This window comes from Syngnathus acus, chromosome 2 (genome assembly GCF_901709675.1).
Source record: "Syngnathus acus chromosome 2, fSynAcu1.2, whole genome shotgun sequence".
In the NCBI taxonomy this organism is placed as follows: domain Eukaryota; kingdom Metazoa; phylum Chordata; class Actinopteri; order Syngnathiformes; family Syngnathidae; genus Syngnathus; species Syngnathus acus.
In genome coordinates, this window is record NC_051088.1 from 20,495,560 (window position 1) to 20,517,917 (window position 22,358).

The following is a 22,358-nucleotide window of genomic DNA, read 5'->3' on the forward strand; positions in this document are numbered from 1 at the left end:
GTATTGAATCCCGAGTCCTCTACTTGCCCTACACAGTCACTGTCAGCCTGACAACTATCACGATTGATGTATGCAGGATGTGATCTAACGTTGCCATGACATTGGATATCTCCTACAGTGTGACACATTTGACGGGCGCACTCACCTGCCACGGTATTGTCTAGCTTGTTATCATCGTATCTCCAGGACATGCCACATAGGCCTCCAAGAACACTGAGTGCTTGGGGCACAGGGTGCAGTTGAGCCTGGCGTTGCATTGTCTCAATTGCCTTCCTGATATGACACTGAGTAACTCATCCAAATATCACCTGGCTCAAAAGGCACCAAGATGGATGTGAAATGTGGGAAAGACAATGAAGGACAAAATGCTGGCCCGCTCCTTTGCTCATTCATGCAGAGCAGATGACACCTAATTGCCCCTCCACTTCCAAAAAGGAAGCCCGGAGACCCATGGGATCCTATTTGTACAGTAGACCATCTGCTGAAAGTATGTCTGGAATAATCTCCACATCATGTTTGATTTGCACATGGCCACCATGCAAAAACACAATTACCAAGTGTTGGGCTCTGACTACGTCCAAGATTTTTTGCCATCACTGTCGACCAGTCTGCTAATCCGCCAAGCAGCTAATGCCACACAATTATGTAAGGATTTGCCATGTTTGTAATTGTTTTTGGTTCAGCTCAATTTCTGCGATGAGCTTTGAGAGTTTACCAATGAGATTTTGCTAAACACTGTCAGTTTGTTTTGTGTTTGAACCATGAGGGATTTGCTGCTTGCAGCTTGCTTTATTGCTTATTAGCAGGTTTAGGCAAAGACGAATGGGGCTTCAATTGATCCATTGATCAGTAGGGATTCACATTTGTCTTTGGTCCCTTCCTTGACACAGCAACTATAGTATCGAGTTGATTCAGAGTTTCTGTTGAGTTACTCAGGCAACAGATGTAATCTTGAAATCACTGTTTTCTTAACTTTACCATCTTGGGATTCCTGCAAATGTTTAACATTTTTCTCAATGAAGGCCTAAGATCATGATTGCCTAAACATATAAACATTTCTTATATGAGTTACTGAAAATTGAAATTCTCACTGTTTGCGCTGAAAAATAATTTGTTATAATTCATTTTTCAGGAACTCCACCTACTGCATGAAGGTGTCCATGTCTCTCACGGTGGCAGAAAATGACACAGACCTCTGTTACAACTCCAAGATGAAGTTTTTTGAGAAGGCAGAGCTAAGTAAAAGCAAAGACATTACCTGCACAGGCATCGAAGATTATATCCAGCCAGGAGCGGAGCCCCAGATTGTCTGGTACAAGGTAGAATAAAGTCTTTCTCTTCGATTCACTGTAATTTTCTAAGGGAAGCCTCCCGTCTATACAAAGCCATATAGAATGCAACCTGCACAAAAGAATCACTGTTGGAGGTGGGGGTTCTGCGAGAAATATGGTTTGATCCCCCATGCGCCAGCCCAGATAATTGACTTTTGGGTATTTTTTCTATATTACTCCGGGAATTTATTTCCACATTTTTACCGATCACCCAAAGGGAACATATAATGAAAGCTTTTTTAAAGAATACTTTAAGACTTTTTCAGGTTTGTAAAAAAAAAAAAAATGCTTTAGTTTTGCGGGGCCCCTGGGATATCATGGGCCACCTTATATAAAAAAGACAACAGTGTTGAAAAAAGTCGATAAATGAATCCATTGGGGAATTGAATAGACTGCTTAGTTCCCCATTAAAGGAAGGATACTTAATTAAGCATTATCACAGTTGAAAAAGCTCCCAGGTGGCTTCATAACATGTCTCTTAATGCTTTTGTCAAAATTCCCCAAGGATAAAGATTTTCAACAATTTTAATCCAAGGTCAAAATGACTCATTTTACAAAATGAGCCATTGCTCACCTCGCCCTCTCATGAGTGGTGTGATGCGAAGGAAGGCCTCAGCTACCATGACGACAAGAGGCACAGCTATTGTGGATGGCAACCTGGTGAGACCTAAACAAGGGTCTAAAAACAAGAGCATTCAAGGTTTTGAATACTTTGTGAATAATTTGTGGATCCATTCTACTGCTTGAGCTCAGAGTGCAAAGCAATGAGAAAGGTTCTTCTGTATATTAATTTACACCGTTACGACACTAACGAATAAAACCTTTCTTTCTGCTTTGTAATTCAGCTCAAATGATTTCAACCACGACTCAGCCTCTTTTTTTCTCCCTCTTTGCTTGTGTCATGCTCGCACCTTGCATAATGCCACTTATGCATAGTCAATTACCAACGATGAGATGAGCTCTAACACTTTATTTTTGTTTTTCACCCAAGCTACCCAGTAACAGCTCTTTTGACAGCTAAAGACACAAACGCTCACAAGCTAATTGTGGACAACCTGACAATTGTCACAACCTGGAACGGCACTTTGAACACGATGCCACGCTGCTCTATCTGCAGCGACTGTACTGTCGATGGATTGGCCAGATGTTCCCACACCTTTTCCTATACCACGTCCAACAAATGAGCCACACTAGGCAGCCACATCACTTGTTCGGCTTCCCAGTGAATGTGATTAAAGTAGAGGATAATGGCAGAGGGTGTTCAAGCCTCCAGTTATTGGCTGTTCTTTTTATGTCTGAAGTCCAAAGCCAAAGTCCACAGTGCCCCACATTTTCTTTTGCTTCTGGTGTTTCAGTGGCCCCAAATTGTAGGGTGCTAAAAGTACAAAATGTTTTGATTAAAGTACATTAAATTGCTTGATTATTGATTACAATCAAGTGGGATTAAATTAAATTCAAAAGTGAGTCATCATCCTCAAAATGTCTTCCGTCTGCTTTCAACATAGGAGTGTGTGCCTAAACAATGGAGACAAACAATCGAGAGGAGGAGGGACACCCTCTCCATCAAGGAAGTTCAAGAAGATGACTTTGGGAATTACACTTGTGAATTACAGTTTGGAAACTTTGTAGTGCGGAGGACCACTGAACTGTCTGTCACGGGTAAGGAAAAGTTCAAATTCAGTGTTATTTTTATTCAGGTGGGTGGTACCTCTTGTTTGTTTTACCAAGCTTTTAGCATAATTAATCATTTGAAGTTAACAGTACAAGAATAAATCCAATTTATAACTTGTATTTGTGGTGAAAAAATGCAGGGGTTTTTAATTTGCTTACAAGCATCCGTGTGAAGTTGCCCTGACACGGGCCGAACAAAAGGGTAAGGAGATTTTAGATGGATCAGTGGCTACCGTCAATTTTCTGGCACAGGTTGAAGTAAGTGCTGGCTGTTAGCTGCTATCAGATAGAACTTTATATCCTTGTAAAGTGACAAAGGCAAGACTGCAGTAAGGGCAAAGCAAAGTCTTAAATCACCCATTAATTCCACCCTTAATGTCTATATTGTATCTGCTGTTGAGACACTCAGAAGCAGGGTGTAAGACAGATTGATTGATACGGTGTGCTTTTTTCCCCCACAGTGTTCTTTTTGTAAAAAGCAATCATAACAGGAAGTTGAAAAAAATGACTGAAGGCAAAAAAATGTATTACTACAGTTAAGCCTTGATTTTATGCGCCTCAATTCTATGCGACTTCCTAACTTTTTTTTGTCAATATTGTGACCAAGATACAAATTTTTGGTTGAACTTAAACACATCAGCAGTTGCAGCACAACATAACACATTAGTCCCCTGTTTCACTGGATTTTTTTTTGTCGCCTTACATGAGGGGGGACAGACTGTGATCCTAATGACACTGTGGGAGACGTTCCCCCCCCCCATCCCCAGTGCCATCTTCGCCTATGTTCACACGCATGTAAAAGTTTAGAGCCTTCAGTCAACCTAATGTTGTATTTTGTCCCAGTTCTTTCTCTTTGATGCTCACTATGCTAATAGTAATTACCAGGAGGCCGCCTTCTCAGATTAACTATTTAATGTAGGCCAGAAAGATTGAAACACAGCTGTGGAGCCTGCTCTGCAAGATTGCGAAAGAAAGTCTTAACCCCCACCTCCAGGATTCCTACCCTTATACTTTTGGCTGCAAGGGGGCAACTCTGACTAGCCTGTGTGATAATGCGTGGCCTTGCAGTCTTAACTGAAATCGATTCATATGTATGTGCAAAAAGTGTCATAGAGAAGGGAAAACCAGTGAAAGCAAGACAAGGTCACAGTAAAATAACCGCATAGCTCAAGCTACTTAGCTAATCACGTATGTCTAAGAGGCCTATTCTCGCACTAACGTGTATTTTGCATGTGTACCCATATTTCCTGGTAGCTACAAAAGCAGTCCCACGCTCACCCCACTTATATGTTTTGACGGTTTCGGCAGCACAATTAAATTGTTTTTGTTTTGTTTTCTATTGTGTAGAACAGTGGCTGCTTAATAACAAATGACAAGAAACTCTCGGAGCTTTGATTTTTGTGAAACAGCACTTTTTCTCATGCACTGCCATTCCACATTGAACCATAAATTTCCATTTGGACCAGAGAAGAAAACTTGAGAATAGAGGAAGTATTGAATAGATAAACTTTTTAAATTGAACTTCTAAGATTGTTTTTGCTCAGACGTGACCTTTCAGTCATCCAGAATAAGCACATATACAATTTTAAGCAGTGTTTTCATCAACCTCCCACTGATAATTCCAATCACCAACAAATCCACTTTCCTTCATCAACAGCTGGCAGGCCATCTCAAAGCAGCTCAATTGGACAAAAGGTCATATTCCAAAAAATATATAATGAAAGCCAATATAACACCAGGGAAACTCCTCACCGACTGATGGAAAGTGTTTCATGTTGTGGTTGTTTTTAAAAGAAATTCGAAATTATATCCTTTTATGTAAAGAGCACAGTTGGATATTTTTGAGCAGGATAAAGTGGAAGTGATGAACTTGATATACAAGGATCATCAACTTTAGTGTGTCACTGCATTTATTGAGCCTTTAACCTGCTTTTTTATATGTTGAGCCATACTTTGTGGTATGAGCATATACCCTAAATAGCCATAAAGTGGGATGGTGACAAGAATCGTGGAAATACATTGTGCTTTGCATAAAATGCAGCTGCGTTTTCCTTTGCACTAACTGATGCACCATCACCCTGAGGCTCTTCATCTGCCTTGAAGTTGAGATCTGATAAACTGCACAAAAAATATTGTAAACAATTGGACATCTATATAAAGTGTTGTATGCTTGAAGCTATGGTGCTGCCTAACCATAGCAAGGACAGAAAATAAATAAATAGTTTTAAAAGTTCAAACTGCTTATATATGAACCAGCAATTGTCTTCTGTCCACTATCTATTAAATGTTGTGCAAAATTAAGTTTTTCTCTTTTTTTTTTGTAAAATATATCAAGGAGCAAAACAAAATGCAGGAGATACAAAACGGGTGCAAAGAAAATCCAGCTGTTACTTATATCACATATACCTATAATGCCAAGTATGTGCACACTGATTCTCTATTGTTATCAATTTTAATCGCTTCGATTCTTTAGTGCTAAGTATAGTGTGGAATACCAAGACAATGCCTTTAAACCCTTTTACTGTCAATTTACCACAGAGTAGAGTGATTTGTCACTGTGGAGCATAGTGTATCCATTATGAATTCACTTTGAAGTCAGGTATTTTAATACATGATATTGCTTGTTAAACAAAGACTTTGAAAAAACATTCTTTGTAAGAATTATCATCTTTTCACACAGCTCCTGAAATTGATGCTGCATTTATCTGTCAAAGTGAATTCTTTTAATTCCTTAGGTTAATTCCTTTAATGGTATATAAAGTCTACTCATAACCTGGTTTATATTTCACTTGTCAGCCCTTTTTGGTTTCTCCCATGTTCCTGTTTATTCATTATCATATGAGGGAGGTTGGAACAGAAATTCATCTTAATTGACAAGATAATTAACGTGCCTAGAAAGGAGATGACCTAGCGAGATGATTCATGAAGTGATAATTTACAGGAATTTAATCTCCACAGTGCAATCAGCACGTTTTATTCATTTATTTTTTTCTTTACTATTAGTGAGAAGAGTCAAGAATAAAAGTAAAGAAATCTTTTTTCCGTGAATTCCACTGCTGTTGGCCTTTCAAATGTGTTTTCGGTAAAAAAAATTCTTTGAATGCACAATTACAATCCATAAAGCTTCTGGGAGGATGTCCTCCTGTTGCGTCTGGCGCAAAATGTCTTGGAATCTCAAGACGACCGAGGAATTTGGGAATGAAATAGGCTGCCCAGTGTCAACAGGTTAATTTGTTTTAAAATAAATTTTGTCTTACTGCATTAAAAAAAAACAATGTGAATTGTTGTAATTATTTATCTCATGTTATCAATATTAATTTTTATGGATCACTTGTGTCTGTTTGAAGTTATATTACTGACCATTGTAGTTCTTTCTTTCTTTAATATGAAGGTTCGCCACAATTTTGCCTGTGTAAGTGTTGACGTCCATATTTTCACAACCTTCGAGGGGCGCCATCTCAGTGGGAGCTTTCTGCCTTAATTAAGGTTGTCATTCAAGCATCTCGTTTCTTTGGAAACAGGCTTTTTTTAACCACCTGGCTGCTGCATAGCAACTTTGATCAAACATCTTGGTTGTCATCTCCTCTGTTGTTAGGGTGTTAATTTGCTCTTTTGGACCTTGGACTTGTGTGGCTATTCCTAACTGTTGTATCCAACTTTAAAAATTCCAACATCATTTTGTGCATATCATCAATCGATATTAGCCATTCCTAAGTGGGGCTCCCATATACATAAATAAAGTGGGAAATCTATTATCATTCACAGTGATTATTTATCATACACCCAATACATAAAGTATGTATATGAAATTGTAGATTTGCATACTGCTATCAAGCCAAATGTTGTTGGCACTCCAGCATGCAGGAGATAAGAATGTTGTTAACACATTTTTTCTCGAGGGCTCAGAAAAGGCGCTAAATAAAGCGAACATGAGACTCAGTCCCACTCTGAGCAATTCTGACAGGTTTCCATTTGATGCCACCAAAAATAAACATCATACCGGTGGTACGGTTGCTTCAAGAAAAGGGTGAAGCAAGAGAGGAAAAAAGCATCATGCAGCATGTGCACATCCTTAGTTCCACAACTTTTGTTTAAATGCAAGATGCAATTTCCCTCTGGATTTATAACTTTTTTATAACTTGTTGGGAAGTTGTAAGGGTATGAGCTTAACAAGTAATCAAGGGTAAAGTAGTTTCTGTTACCATAGCTACTCCTGGCAGATCCAAACCACATGAACGTGCTGACAAGGAAAAGTTCCAACAAATAGTTTGGCTTGGCCAGTGTAGCACAAGGTTAGATGACTTGGGTCGGTGTCCCCTTGTTTGATGTGGTGGTTGGGGGGATTATGGACACTAATGCTGTTTGGCAAACATCAAGCTTGAATACCTGGAATACCTTGATAGCCTTGAGCGTTAATTTTACCCGACATAGATTTAAGACACTCTGATGGAGCAAAGCAGCCCCAGAAGAGTCACCTCCATGTTTCACAGTAGGGACAGTGTTGCCATCTTGGTAGTCTTGGTAGAGCTGATGTGCCTTGCTGAAAAGTCCCAGTTTTGTCTTTGCTCTCATTTGGACATTCTCCCAAAAGCTGTGTGACTAGTCAAGATGCAGTTCGGTTCTTGATTTATTTTTAAGAGTGGTCTTGGTTGCATCCCATGAAGTGGACTTTGGCTCAAGTAACGGCAGATGGTGTGATCTGACACTAATGTACCTTGACCTTGGAGTTCACCTTTAATTTCTTTGGGGGTTGTTCTGGTTCTCCTTTTTAACATTCATATTATCTGTTACTTGATTTTGTCTTCTGTGGTCACTCACCAGGGAGGTTGGCACCAGTCCGGTGGATCTTGAATTTCTGAAAATGTGCAACTGCAATCACAGGAACATCAGGCTGCTTGAAAATGGTCATATAGGTTTTACCTTGAACATGCTTTTCTACAATTTTATCTCTATTATACTGAGGCAATTCTGTCCTTCGCTTTGTGTAGTCCATCTTTCGTGTGTTAACACACCCTGCCAAACAACACATAAGTGGTCCTTTAAATAGTTTTGAAGAGCAAGGGCGAGCTGAGCCATCGAAGTGCAGTTGTAGCAACAGCAGTTCTTTATAAGATGCACACCCCCAGCTGCCCAGTGGATATCAAAGCTCTGCTAACCCCACACACATCTTACCCGGAGGACACGAACAAGCCACGCCTTGGAGATTCCCAAGTTAAACACCAAATGACAGGAGCTTGAACAGCCTTGCCCCTGCAGTTGTAGAAGACATTACACAAAATGGTATCCACACTTTTGAGAGGAGGCTCAACAAACACCTCCTCAGTATGTGACTGTAATCCTCAAGCTCAAGGACATTTTGTCATCAAAACATTCTGTTTGCATGCTCCAGTCTGAGTAGCTGCAGATCACTGATAGGTACTTTGAATTGTATTCCTAAAACCCGTACCTCCTTAAACTTTTTATCTGCTTTATTTTTTTCAAACAATACTCCAAATACAATTCAAAAGCTTTTTTTCACTCGTTAATTTTCCTAAGATGTATTATTATTATTATTATTATTATTAACAGAGATGTACCAATACTTTTGTCCGTGTGTATGTATACAGAGTTGATGTTTCATGGAATGCAAAAACAATACACAACCATCTAACATTAAAATTAAACATTTAAAAGCATTTACAAAATAAAATAGTCACCTTTGCAGCAAGCCTCTGTCACACATTCATACTTGCCAGATATCAACCAATTAGCATACTGTGCTTACAAACGCTTCTCTTGCATGTTCTACATCTGGGTCATGTAATTAAGATGAAGTGTAGCATAATTAATGCCTTTGCTTGGCTAATTAGCACTCACTTAGGGCTGTAGTATTCAAGTTGAGAGAATTGGTGCTAAATTGGTGTTAATGTAATTCCACACTAAAGCAGTAATGAGTGAGTCGATGGATGGATGGATGGATGGATGGATGGATGGATGGATGGATGGATGGATGGATGGATGGATGGATGGATGGATGGATGGATGGATGGATGGATGGATGGATGGATGGGTTTGGATGGATGGGTTTGGATGGGTGGGTGGATGGATGGATGGGTGGGTGGATGGATGGATGGGTGGGTGGGTGGGTGGACGGACGGACGGACAGATGGACGGATGGACGGACGGACGAGTGGTGGGGAAGTATATAGGTCTCTTTGTTGCATATGCACACAAGTCTACATACCACCCTCGGTCAGGGTGATTGCTTACCGGCACTTAGGTCAGTAGTGCTGCGGCCGCCCCATGGCTTATTGATGTCATGGTAATTGATTGTACTGCTTGCCGGCAACACTGTGATGACCATTTTTTTTTAATGGCCATACAGCTGGCTTATGCTGAAATTGATTGCACGTCGGAGGTCGCCCTGACAGATCTTTTTCTCTCCACCACAGAGACTTTAGAATCAGATCAGCTCTTCTTTTTTTTTATTCTAATGTGGAAAGTTCATTTTCTTTCTACACACAGTACTCATTGGCTAGCTCCTCTGATAAGTACTGATATGTGCCTGTGTTATCACTGCCATACTTTTCCACATGCAGGTTGGATTTTGGCTCCTGTGCGGAGTTTGCTAATCTCCCCGTGCCAGCGTGGGTTTCCTCCAGGTACTCTGGTCTCTTCCCACATTCCAAAGACATGCATGGCAGGCTGATTGAACACTCCAAATTGCTCGTAGGTTTGAGTGTTAGTGCGAATGGTTGTTCATCTATGTGTGCCCTCCGATTGGTTGGCCATCAGCTCAGGGGTAGTCTGCCTTTCGCCCGATGTCAGCTGTGATATGCTCCAGCACATCCACGATCCTCGTGAGGATAAGTGGTACAGAAAATGGATGAATGGACTATGTACATTACCATTTACAAAGAGTAAACTAGACACATAAGACGCATTTGAAAATTCATTCTGACACGCATGCACTACTTTGTGAGTGGGTGTGTTCAGATAGGCAGAGTGCAATCCACTCCCATTAACTTCCCAACACAGCCAGTTCTGACGCATCATTTCCCCAGTCAGAGTGCCCCGTGTGTGTCCTGGCACTCCGTTTTTGGTGGACTGTAACAGGGCGGCAAGTTTGAGAAATGCTCTGAGATTTTGATGATTATTGTCTGGAATCGTAATTTTGATCCATAAATGATCATTCGTTCAGATCCTAGATGGGAATCATACTTCTTAAGGAAAAACCTTAAAAATGTATTACAGACAGAAGCATCCTCCTTCCAGGATAACTCAACTGCAATTGATGCCAAGCCAGCAACATGCCTCACTCCTATCTATGCAATGATATTTAAATGGCATAAGTCAATTGAATGTAGTAGTTTGCTCGTGATTTGAGGTGTGACTGTGAAAAGCAAATGCATTTTTGTACAGAAATTTACAGTTTCTTCATCTTGACTCATGTTTGTGGTTGTAATTCAGCTAATTTAATCAATTTTTCCCCGAAAAGTGTGGTGAAGCCAGCTTGCAAGAATAACGCATCTTGTGTGTGAAATCCTCAATGCACAAATTATGTTTGTTCTATGAAAGGCCCTCAGAGTCAAAGCTCAGGAACATTTCTTTGGAAGTCCTCATTGTTATTGCTTTCTGTTATGGGCAAGATTTTTTTTTTTTCTTCATAAAAATAGTCCAACTTGTGGGAGCTTGTACTCACACAGATAATTAAATACAAGTTTACAACTTTACTGCAGAGCCTATCTGACCAAAGTGTGCCCGTTGGAGGACTTCAGAGATGCTCTGTGTACTGTTTTTAGCCCGCAGCGCAGGGTAAATCGAAAGTAGTCTGAGAGATGTGTGATCTACCAAGCCAAGCAGAGATAGAAGTTGTCCTTGGGAAGCTAACATAAACGAGATCATCTTTGGAGCTGGAGGAAGCAACTTGTAAAATCTTAATTAAAAGATTGTATCACACATAGTTTTGCATGTGGAAAATATGGAAATAATGGACTTAAAAGACAAGTTTTCACAGTTGGAGCAGAGAAATAATTTACCATGCAGAGAGTAGGCGGAATGAGAGAACTGCCAGGAGAGAATCTGCATTTTTTAAAAATCCACAGAGATGATCGCCTCAATACAGCAACTGCACAAACTTTTTCAGTGCACCCTGTCTCTTTACTGTCCTCATTATGGCAAAAACAAATTAACACAATCAAAACAAATCACAACACATGCTGAGTTTGCCAAATATGCCTAATGGCGACTTCCCCTCACATCCTCTTAAAGAGTTCCAGCAAGCAGAATGAGGGCAGTGTTTCACCTCTGTTGTTGTTTTGTTATTTTGATGCATTTGTAAATTGATTTTTTAAAGCCTCAAAAGACACCAAGATAAAACAAATTGACGATTGGATGACATGATGCTGGTTGGTACAGCCCTGCATATCATCACATGAAATCAGAAATATATAATTGGATTCTGAGTGCTTTGGGCTTCTTATATCCCACGTGTGTGTCACAGCACACAGTTATCATAACAAGACTAAGTACGACATCACAGGTTGTTATTTCTTTTTTCTTCAGGACTGCAATTTTCATCTTTTGCTGGAAATGAGACATAGATTTAGACAACATGCCACTAACATGTTTAATAGTTTAAAAAAATAATACAGATGGAATTTCATACTAATTGTAATTTATTTGGGATCTTATCGAATTATCTCTCTTTTACTTCTCAACATACTGTCACGCCACACTTTTGTTTAGCAAACTGCAAAATATTTTTCTTCCTCCACTAGCCCCACCTTTCTTCTGTGACTCATCCTCAGCATCCTTATATTTTCAGCCACTTGCCTCAAAATACTTCACGCTTTCTCCTACCACTTATCCTCATTTTGAGAGAATGAATTTCATCAAGAATGGGTCCCCTGCTGAGGGATCAGCTGTGCGATGAGTGACAATCTCCCTAATTAACACCATCTCGGCATTGTACAAAGGGTCACCTATAAATGCCAGTTTCGTTCTGTTCTGTCAATGGTTGTGCTGGATCATCTCCAAAATCTTGGTATTTTGTTGGGAAAGAAATGTACCTGGGTTTTTATTATGTGATGTTTGTGCAGGAGTTCCATATTTGTTTGCATTATGTCACATCTATTGAATTTTTATGGGGGGTTTTTTTCTACCGTTTGTATTTTTGAAAAATTATGCCAATTTAGGGCCAGGGAAGTGGTGCTCATTTTAAAGAAGCAGCTTGCTTTTCCTGAGGAAACCTTTATTTTCAGCAAACTGCTGCGATGCAACTATAAAGTCAGCGTCTTCTTGGGGGCATAGTGAAATATATGGTTCTGAAGTTATAATGAGGTAGTAGCTTCAAAACCTTGCACGCTAAAGCAGACTGCAGAGTTTTGTCAATTACCAAATTTTACTCAACGAAGGGAAGAAACGGGAAATACCAAAGCAAAATGATATAAAAAAAAAAAAAAAAACGATGCATAAAAACAGTCGAAAACTAAAAAAGGGGAAAAAAAAAAAAAGAAGCGAGAACCTGTCAACTACACAATTAAAGGAACACAGTGATGAGTGCCAGAGAAATGAAATCTTAACTGCTCAAGTTAAGAAGAATCATGGAATCAAGGACAATGGAACTACTTACGATACAGACCAGAATAAACAAATACAAGCTGGAATCTGGACACGACAAAGCAAACGGAACATTCACTAAAACTAGCAATAGTGGCAAGTAAGCAGTAGTCCGGCTTCTTCTTCTCCACTTAAAAGCCCAGTTTCAGGTGTGTTATACATTGGGGTGGGGAATATACAAAAAAAAAAAAAAGAAAGCCACAGACTTCTGTGTGCTGCTACAGAATAACAGAAGCTGTCGGCTCAAATGACAGGCTTGCTCACTTTTCAATCTACAAGAAGAAGAGCTGGGATTTAATTTGCCTACGTGCAAAATGGTAACCACACATCTCCAATAACGTTTGCTTCGAAAAGCCGCTTTCTACTTTCCTGCGTAATTTTCCTCCCGCACACACACACACACACACACATGCATACTCTTGCTCTTCATCTGCCGAAGTGGTCTTTAATGAAGTGTGAAGAGCGCACTGCAACGACCAATCCCCCTCCTCCTCTTCCTTCCTCTGTTTTCATCTTCCCTCATGTCACCCCAGGGAGCCTCAGCAAGAGTCGGACAGAGCGCCACACTGAGCATAAGACAGGAAGAAAAGTGATGGGAGGGTTAATGAGATAGAACAAGGTGGTTTTTTTTCTCTCTCTTGCATCAACTTCTCAGCACCCCAACCCTCCTCAACCCATCCATTATCATATGATCACGGGGATGTTTTGAGATGGTCTCCCCCAGCTGATCGTAACATCAGGTTGATCGCTGAGTTTGTGTGCATGTGCAGCTGAGTGTGTTTTGAAGCAGGTCAGACTTGATGTGCTCGGTGCCCCTCAGCTAAAAGCCGGCCCACTCTCACTCATAATAACGTACCGCAGAATTTGAATTTTCAGGGCAGAAACACCCCAGGTCACCAAATGTGTGTGGTGTTTGCGTGCCTTCCAACATGGCTGACTTTCACTGCAATCATCAGCAGTGTATAATCCGGAGTATTATTATGTTTTATCATATCTGAATCAATTTTGTATCATGCAAACTGGAGGTTGTGGCTCCATGTACACGGTGTGATATCTGTGCTTCCCTTTAAATCCAGCCTTGTTTACTGTCAGAGCTCCTTCTCACCGTGTCACGGTGAAGCAAATAATCTCAGCACACTTTGTGGGGAAAGGGATAATTAAAGTAATGAGGTTAATTCACGCAGCACTGAAGCACGCCAAGCACAAGCAAATGCATCTATTGCTTTTATCCTTTCCATTTATTTTGCATTTGATCTGAATTTGTCATTAATGAGCTTTCAGAAACCGTTTCTCCTTCCACTTCGAAGGACCATATTTGTAGTCTTGTCTTTATCCAACGCTAGCAACCCATGAATGCAGATGTGTCCAAGTGTGTGCATCAAAAACCTCCACCTGTGTTGTTTATTACTCTTTCAGCATCAATCACAGCACCGTTCATTTAAAAAAAAAAAAACAGGCCCTGGCGCTCTGCTTTTCCAAGTGCGTATAATGGAAAGCCTACCTGCTGTTGCTTGCAGGGATTCATTAGCATTAGGAACCTCTGAGTGCATATCCTCTGTTACTAAGCCAGCTCGTCATTTTTCAAAGAGAAGATTTAGCTTTTTTTTCATTTTCCATCCACCCATCTTCTGAACTGCTTTGACCTCATGAGGCCTGCTGCTGTGTTGAAGCCTATCCCATCAGTAGGCGGGGTACACTCTGAACTGGTGGCCAGCCAATCGCAGGGCACACATAGACCTTAAACACTCACAATCACACTTAAGGACAATTTAGAGTGCCCAATTATTAATGTTCATTTTTGGAAATGGGGGGAAAAACTGGAGCACCTGGAGGAAACCCATGCAAGCACTGAAAGAACATGCATAACTTCCTCACAGGAAGGCCAGTGCCAGAATCGAACCCTGCACCTCTGAACTGTGAGGTAGTCATGCAAAGCAGTGTACCACTGTGCCGCTTTTATTCATTTATGTTTTAAAAATGTCCTATGCAGTTGGCCTGATACGTGTTTTTTCATTTCTTGTGAAATAAATTACAGTTGATTCAAGCAGCAGCTGTTGCACCATACATTCTTCCTTTTCTCTGTGTTGATTCAAATATTTGGTCTTTGAGTTATTAAAAGTCCTCTCTCCGTTTGTCTTCCTTGCAGCTCCTTTGACAGACAAGCCACCCAAAATTCTCTCCCCATCCGAAAGCCAGACCAGCGTCATTGAGATGGCACAAGGTAAGGGTACACACTGCATGCCAGCAAAACTTGCTATGGTGTCTTACTCACAGCATTTGCCCTTTCAATCCAATGGCATTATTTCAGGTTTTTAGATTAGCGAATTCCAACATCCCATCTCCAAAATCAACTGTTCTATTTATAGTATGTTGTATACATGTTCTTCGGGAATTGTTTGTTTAGCAACGAGTGGGTAAATTGTATTTACACTCAACAGATCTAACATGCTCATGCACCACCAGGGTACCTTCTGTTTCTCCAATATAATCAATCCACAATTAATTACATGGTTACCTTAAACCTCTTATTTATGAGGAACCATGGCAAGCTCGCGTTACTGCCTTAGACCACCATTTTCTCTCTGGAGTTCCTGGGAAAACTCCAGATCAAAGCCTTATTTGGAGCAAGCTGAGCCTTTGCAAAAGAGAAAATGGGTCATGTTTTTTTTGTTCGGGGGGTGGGCATTTTTGTCGTTACACTGAAATAAACTAGCACAGATCGCTGTAGCATCAAATTAATGATAGATACAAATCTCTTTGAAATGTGTGTAATTCATATTGGTCCAATAAAGTGTTTTATAAAAGTTCTGCATGATTTATGTGAGGATTTCTGCAAAACTCAGAGCAATCTACAAAAGATCCGGTGGACAATACTGAACAAGGTCAAAGGAAAATGAGGAAGCTTCAAGATATCTACAAAACTTCAAATGAAAATAAAGTTAATCGGAAAAAAAAAGGGTAAAATCATTTTCACAAGATTCACAAGGCGGAAGGAGTCCTACTTACTCATGCCTTGTTTTACAGCAGATGGAAGTGTGTACCTGACAGCAAACTGGCCCAAATGGTTAATGTGCCTGTAATGTAGAGGTGTAAATTGTGTTCCTGTTAGAGGGAGGAAAAGGTTTCCGTTATGAAGGGAAGCGCCTATCAGTGTTTTACAGAAGTGCTGCACAGACTGTGTGCTGACTGTACCGGAGCAAACTCATTTCTCCATTTATAGTAGGTGAAAACATTTATTGGCATTTACTTTTGACCACATTCTTACATTTTTGGAGTCAAATATAATAGAAGTATTAAGAAGGTTTTGTAGGTAGACTAATTATTTTTGTGGTTATTCACTAAATCTGCCCACTAAAAGATGTGGAAAAACAATTGTGATTGTCTCTTTCCAAAAGATATGAAATATGTACAAATATATTCAGAAAGTGTAGTGCCGTGCAATATTGTCACATTTTTAAATGAATACACCATGACAGTGCCAATCAAAAACGAGTATAATGAATACAGATGATTTGGTACTGCTTTTTAATTGGGTCTCATTAGAATCTACAGTTGTGAGATGATTTTTCAGCTTACTTTATGTAACACTCATTTTCCAAAATAATTAAGTGATTCCCATCATTGTTTTGCTAGTCTTATTATACTCTTCTTGCTTGAAGCTCACAAGATGTTTGGATGGATGGATGGATGGATGGATGGATGGATGGATGGATGGATGGATGGATGGATGGATGGATGGATGGATGGATGGATGGATGGATGGATGGATGGATGGATGGAAGGACGGACGGACGGACGGACGGACGGGCGAGCGGGCGGACGGATGGTCGGATGCTTGGATGCCTCTTATTTAAGAGAAGGTTGGCTATATTGGTCACTGATTGTTTTTTTTAAATGTTAATTTGTAAATTTACATTTTGGCTGACCGAGATTGGTTGTTCCAAAACAAAATTAATCCTCAAAAATAAAATTTGCCAAATAATTTTGCACACAGTGTATTGCTTTCAAGCACCTTTGCTTTTTGTTTTGCTCTGACCTTTTGTAAGTCTCAACAGTTTTGACTGTCCTATTTCCTGTCGTGAACTTTAGGCCTTGGGACCCAGTCATCTTTTTTTATACATTTTATTTGAGTCTCTAACCAATGGCTGAAGTCTCAACCATCTGTTGTTGCTCAGGGCATCGCTGTGTCATTTATCCCTCCTCATTTCTCCCAAGCATTTGGGTTCACTCCCCCACCTTTCCGCAGCTATGCACTATGACCAGTAATACTCAACCAGGGTAGCATGACACCCAAAGGATATCATGCAAAAAAAATGTCCAACTTCGTTTAATTCGTTTAACAGTTGTTAATCACAAATATCGTTGTACATCTATGTGTGCCAGTGATGCATAGTGACAGGCAGAACAATTAAATCACCTTCCATTAGATGACAGAAGCTGCAATCAACCTGTGTATCCACCTCTTAACGTTCGTACAATAGAGTCATGTTATCTTATCTTTGTGTCCAATTAAACATATCTGAATTTTACACTGATTGAATAAATGCAGATAACATGATCATTATTTTATTTCTTATGTAAAATGTGTGCCTTAAATCAATCACCCGAGACAGTATATGGCCATTCCACTAAAAACATGTGAAAGTGCAAGAACATGTAGAATTGACCCACTTTTACGGCTTCCACTCCTGTGGGATCATTTTTTATGGGACTTTGTGATTTTCTTTCTTTTGACCATTCATCCATAAAAAGAGCATTAGTGATGTCAGATGTTGGTTGCCTCCCGCATCATCTCCGTTCTTTGGTCATTGTGTACTGGGGCTAAGACTTAGCTTATAGCTCTTTGACCTTGGTTAACACTTTTAACCAAGGTCAAAGAGCTATAATAAGCAGAAGCAGAGTAGTTAAGTGTATTATTCCAATACAATTGAGCATTTCACGAAAGCCATATAAAAAGCAGGCTGTGCCTGAACTGTGTTGCCAAACAGCTCAAGGCTGAGTTTCTCTTATCTTGCCTCTGTTGTGTTTGACCTCAGGTGTACAATAGCCTTGTTCTGCTTTGTTCACTTACACTGTGAAATTGATTAACAATGGGCATTAGTTGCAGTCAATATTTGGGGACAAACACATTGTCTCTTGTCCAGGAGGGGAGCGTTCCGTAATAATAAACAGGGAAGGTGCTAAAAATAATACAAAACAATGAAAGTGAATATTCATGCATTTATCACGCATAGTTACACAAACAAAGAAACATTTAAAATAATTTGTGGCAACTAATGATTATTTTAGAATTAATTCATCTTTTTCAAATCGTGGATGGATTGGATTTTAAAGGGGTCGATTCCACCTCCGGCGCGCCTTTTGTGGAGTTTGCATGTTCTCCCTGTGCCTGCGTGGGTTTTCTGCAGGCACTCTGGTTTCCTTCCACATCCCAAAACCTTGCTGATTGAGCACTCCAAATAGCTTGTGAGTGCGAGTACGGATGGTTGTTCATCAATATGTGTCCTGCTATTGGCTGGCAACTGATTTTTGGTCCCTTAAAATTACAAGTGAAAATAAAAATTAATAATAATAGTAGTATTAAAATGAGAATAATACTAATAAATGTTATTGAAAGCTAAATTTGGAAATATATGGCAACAAAAACAACTTATAAATATGCATAATACAAAATAAAAGGTAAAAAAATACAAAAATAATAAAACGATTTTAAAAAGGATTTGAGTAGCATTGTCTTCACTGTACTTAAGCAAATAACACCCACATTAGAACCCTGTTTTAATCTGTTCTCCTTCCGAGGGAGAACGTAGGCCGATTCCTGACCTATTGGTGTACAGTCTTCCCACGCATACATGGTATACACGCACACGCGCTTGTGCACAAAAGCGTGTCCCAAGTGAAGCCTTATTGGAGCCAGCCATGTCTTTGATGCACACCCCTACATGAAAACTCAGTGAGTTGTTGTTGTGTTGTGCCGGGCTCGTTGCTGATAGATTGACCTCAGAACATGCACACTTTGTGCATCAGAAATAAAATTCATTGTGTCACTGCCACATCATCATGCAAACTGGGAGAGATAACTGTGTTGTTTTACGATGAGCTGAGGTGAATTTTTGTCCCTGTAAATATTTTTTTCCCATTCTGAACTGACTTACATGTGTGTGTGTTGCTCTCATTAATTTAGGACACACCATAGCTGACAGCTGTAGGTGTTTTGGAGGGTTATTGTTACAACATGCTCTGGGCTTGATTTTCTCTGAAGAGATAAAACTAAGTTTGTGCAGCCATCTGCATTATGAATACCAGCGTTGTGTTTGGGTGACTTGAGAAGAGAGCTTCTCCTGAATTCAGGTTATTCATGTTTAATAATAGAACACCCAAAATGTGCAGCCACGCATGTCACTTGAGAAAAGACACGAGTTTGCATCGGTGTGTGTGTACGCGTGCAGATTCGTTTGGGCATCTGTCGATTTTTGCTTTCTGATGCGTCAGCTGCCAACACGAAGGAGTGACAGAAGAGAGAAAAACACTTTTGCTTTACAGCAAGGCTTGTGATGATGCCCCCAAGCAGCCCCCCACCCCCTAGTGACAGAGACCTTATTTCTGAGAAAGATGAGCCTGTAATCAGACTCCTACACTTCACACCCCTTCCATGAAATTGGTCTCCGGGTCTAGGAGTCAACCAGGGCTGCCAATCACTTATCTCAGTGCAAGATTTTGTCTGATTCTGAAAAGGGGATGTAGATGATGTCCATTTTGATTTATGTGATTGGCAGCTGATATTTTAGTTCAGTCGTACTGCAGGCTGAGCCTTTAAACTGCAACATCAGGACTACAGCATTTTGGGAGCTTTGAAAATGTTTAGCTTTATCCATCAAAAGATTTGCATTGCAAAGGGAAAATCTGAAAAGCATGAAATGGTATCATCTAATTACAGTGGAATGCATCTAACTCTGTAACACTTCGGAGGGGGGGGGGGGTAGTTTTTACTCTTTGTTCAGAGTCAGTTCATTTAAAATCCAACAATCAGATGTGTTTGACATCCCACAGTAAAATGCGTTGTTATTTTTCTTTGGTACAAAGGATAGAAGACCATCAATTCCATCACATTAACTTTTTTGGTGGGACTACAAGAGAGAATATATTTATTGAGCAAAGGCTAAAATCCAAATATACCAAATATACAACACAAATTACTGTGTTCTAACATGAATTTGTATTACTAGAATAATAGATTAGAGATGAAAGTAATTTTCATTCTGTTAAGTCATTGCATTACCACAGGCCCTTCTAACTAACTGAATGTTGTTTCAATATCTGTGCGGTGGCTTAATAAATGAATTTCTTAAGCTCACTGTTTTATGGCTTCAGGGTTGTGGCAATGCAGATCCTCTTGAAACAGTGAAAAAAATATTCATCAAATGGGTTTTGTTTATCACTGCTGTGTTATTAAAACCAGCCTCATGTTCGGTAGTTATTGAGCTTTAAAATGATATGGTGATGCAAGTATAGATGAGACCAGTATCTATGTTGTTGCTATGGTAACCTCAGGATCCATAGACAGTGCTGTTAAAAAGTACTGTTTTTTCTTCTTTTCATAATTTCTCTCACTTTAATCCTTAGGATCATCAAACAAATGGAAATATAACACAAAAGCAGCATACATAAAGTATCATTTCTGAATGGAGTTTAAGTTTTAATTTGGGATGGGGGCAGGGGAGATTCAGTGCGACCTGTCCCTGTGTGGAAAAAGCACTTGCCCCCTGAATCTAATGGTTGGGCCACCCTGAACGGCAACTACTGAAGTCAAGCGTCTTTTCTTAATAGGCAATGAGTCATTCATATCTTTGTGGAGATATGTTAGCCTTGCAAAATTGCTTTAATTCAGCAGCACTGGAGTGGCCTATTTAAGGTCATGCCATAGCATTTCAATTGGATTCAAGTCTAGAGTTTGATGCCTAAAACTGATTTATTTATTCAATTATTTATTTTAAAACAGCATAAATTGACTTGCTGGTGTGTTTTGGATTATAGTCCATGTGTTTTATTGTTTGTTTGCAAATAGTCTTGACTTCGCAACATACTGTATTATTTGTCTTCGGGACTAAGGTGCACTTTATAGGTGTCATGATGATCAAGTTGGGTTTGTGACAAATGTGGTTTTTTAGCCGAGATTTGTGCAGCAAAGCCCCCGGGACCAGACCCGGTCTGGCAGAAATGAACAGCCACTTGGCCAGGTGGTTATCCATCAGTCGAGTCTCAACGGGCACACGTCTGGTTGCCTCCACTTCCACCTCTGTGGATACCTTGCCAGTGACTGAATTGGCTGCAGAAAAACACATTTTAGAGGGGGCATGAGCACGGCCATTAGCAAGGAAAGTAGGAAATATTGTTAGAACCAGCAAATCCCACGATTAGTACCACTGTCATTTGGCCTGGAGGCATCTATTATAATTTGGCTTGATTTATTTAAACCTTGTGGAGAGTGAGGGAGATGAGTTGAAATAGATTGCACTTTGCAGACTCATATTCATCCCTCAGTCTGCAATTTTCATTTGCTGAGGATTAGTTAACCGCAAGTGTACTTTATTACAGTCTGCATATGGCGAGGAGAAGTTAGTATTGATTTATTTTTGTAGTGTGTTATAGCAGATAAAAGTCATAGTTGTCTAACCAGTAAGGCTATTGATATTTTGTCAACAGTATGTACATTTTTACACGCCTGACGATTGTGGGGAAAGTGAATATGCATAGTAGGTAACTGACACATTGGGGTGCATCAACATGCATGCCGGGTTTCCTTTTCAACTCTTTAATTACTTTGTTGAGGTGGTGACTGTGGGGCCATCGTTAAATAACTCAGCTCATTCCCTGGCCGTGCCACAAGGCCGTTTCTCTATGAGGCACTTCTGTCCAAATCTATTTCTTTTATCCAGAAAGGCAGCAAACATTTGGTATTTTATGTCCTTGTCGTGGTGCATACATGCACGTAAGGAGAAATGTTTGATCAATTGTTTCTTGATGAACACGATTGATCTTCATACGGTATATGAATATAAAAATGCATACTATGTATGTTTGTTTTCCAACATTCTGCCCCCCGCGCCCTCCCAAACTCATTAATCTCTTGGGTTTGTTTCCATAACTGTAATGGATTTTATTCTGGTCTGATACTGGGAGAAATCTTACCATCTACCATGGCGCGATGAGAGCACTCATCTATTTTATGAGGATGTTGAATAGCAGCAGCCTCCAGGGAAATTATTTCCCTCTCAGCAAATATTGTTTTAAATCGCCTGTGCTTACCTGTATTTGCCCCACATGTGTTGACTCAGGCAGCTATGTGTTGTGTTGTTGTTTCTTTTAAATAGGTTCTTTCTGCAACGCTGCACTTTTCTGGGAATAAAGTTTGAGGATTGGGTCTGATCACGCTGATTTGATTGTCTTCTGCTGTATCTCAGCTAGAAGCTTGGAGCTTTGGATGTGTAAAGGTGTAATGGATACATAGTAATTATGTCTGAATTTTTCCGAGATCAGCCAACGCCCCAAAAGGCAAACAAAAAAAAAACACACAAAAAAGACTGACTTCCTAAGCAGTGTGCTGTAAACTGATAGGATGCCGTATGACAGCATCTGATGTAATCTGATGTAAAATATCTGGGGTTAGCGTTATCAGAATAAAATTTGGACACCCTCATGTGGACACCCTCACTCGAATAGCTGTTAGAGCGCTTTGCCTGGTGACAGGGTCAAATC

General features: G+C 39.9%; 1 protein-coding gene across 1 annotated transcript in view; it reads left to right on the plus strand.

Moving 5' to 3' along the window:
* Window positions 1-22,358, plus strand: part of LOC119133233 (interleukin-1 receptor accessory protein-like 1) — an 89,387-nt gene that overhangs the window by 41,603 nt on the left and 25,426 nt on the right. Inside the window, exons 5-7 of the mRNA XM_037268826.1 lie at window positions 1,133-1,319; window positions 2,837-2,990; window positions 14,749-14,823. Of these exons, the coding sequence (XP_037124721.1) occupies window positions 1,133-1,319; window positions 2,837-2,990; window positions 14,749-14,823 (416 nt within the window). The remainder of the gene's footprint in view (window positions 1-1,132; window positions 1,320-2,836; window positions 2,991-14,748; window positions 14,824-22,358) is intronic.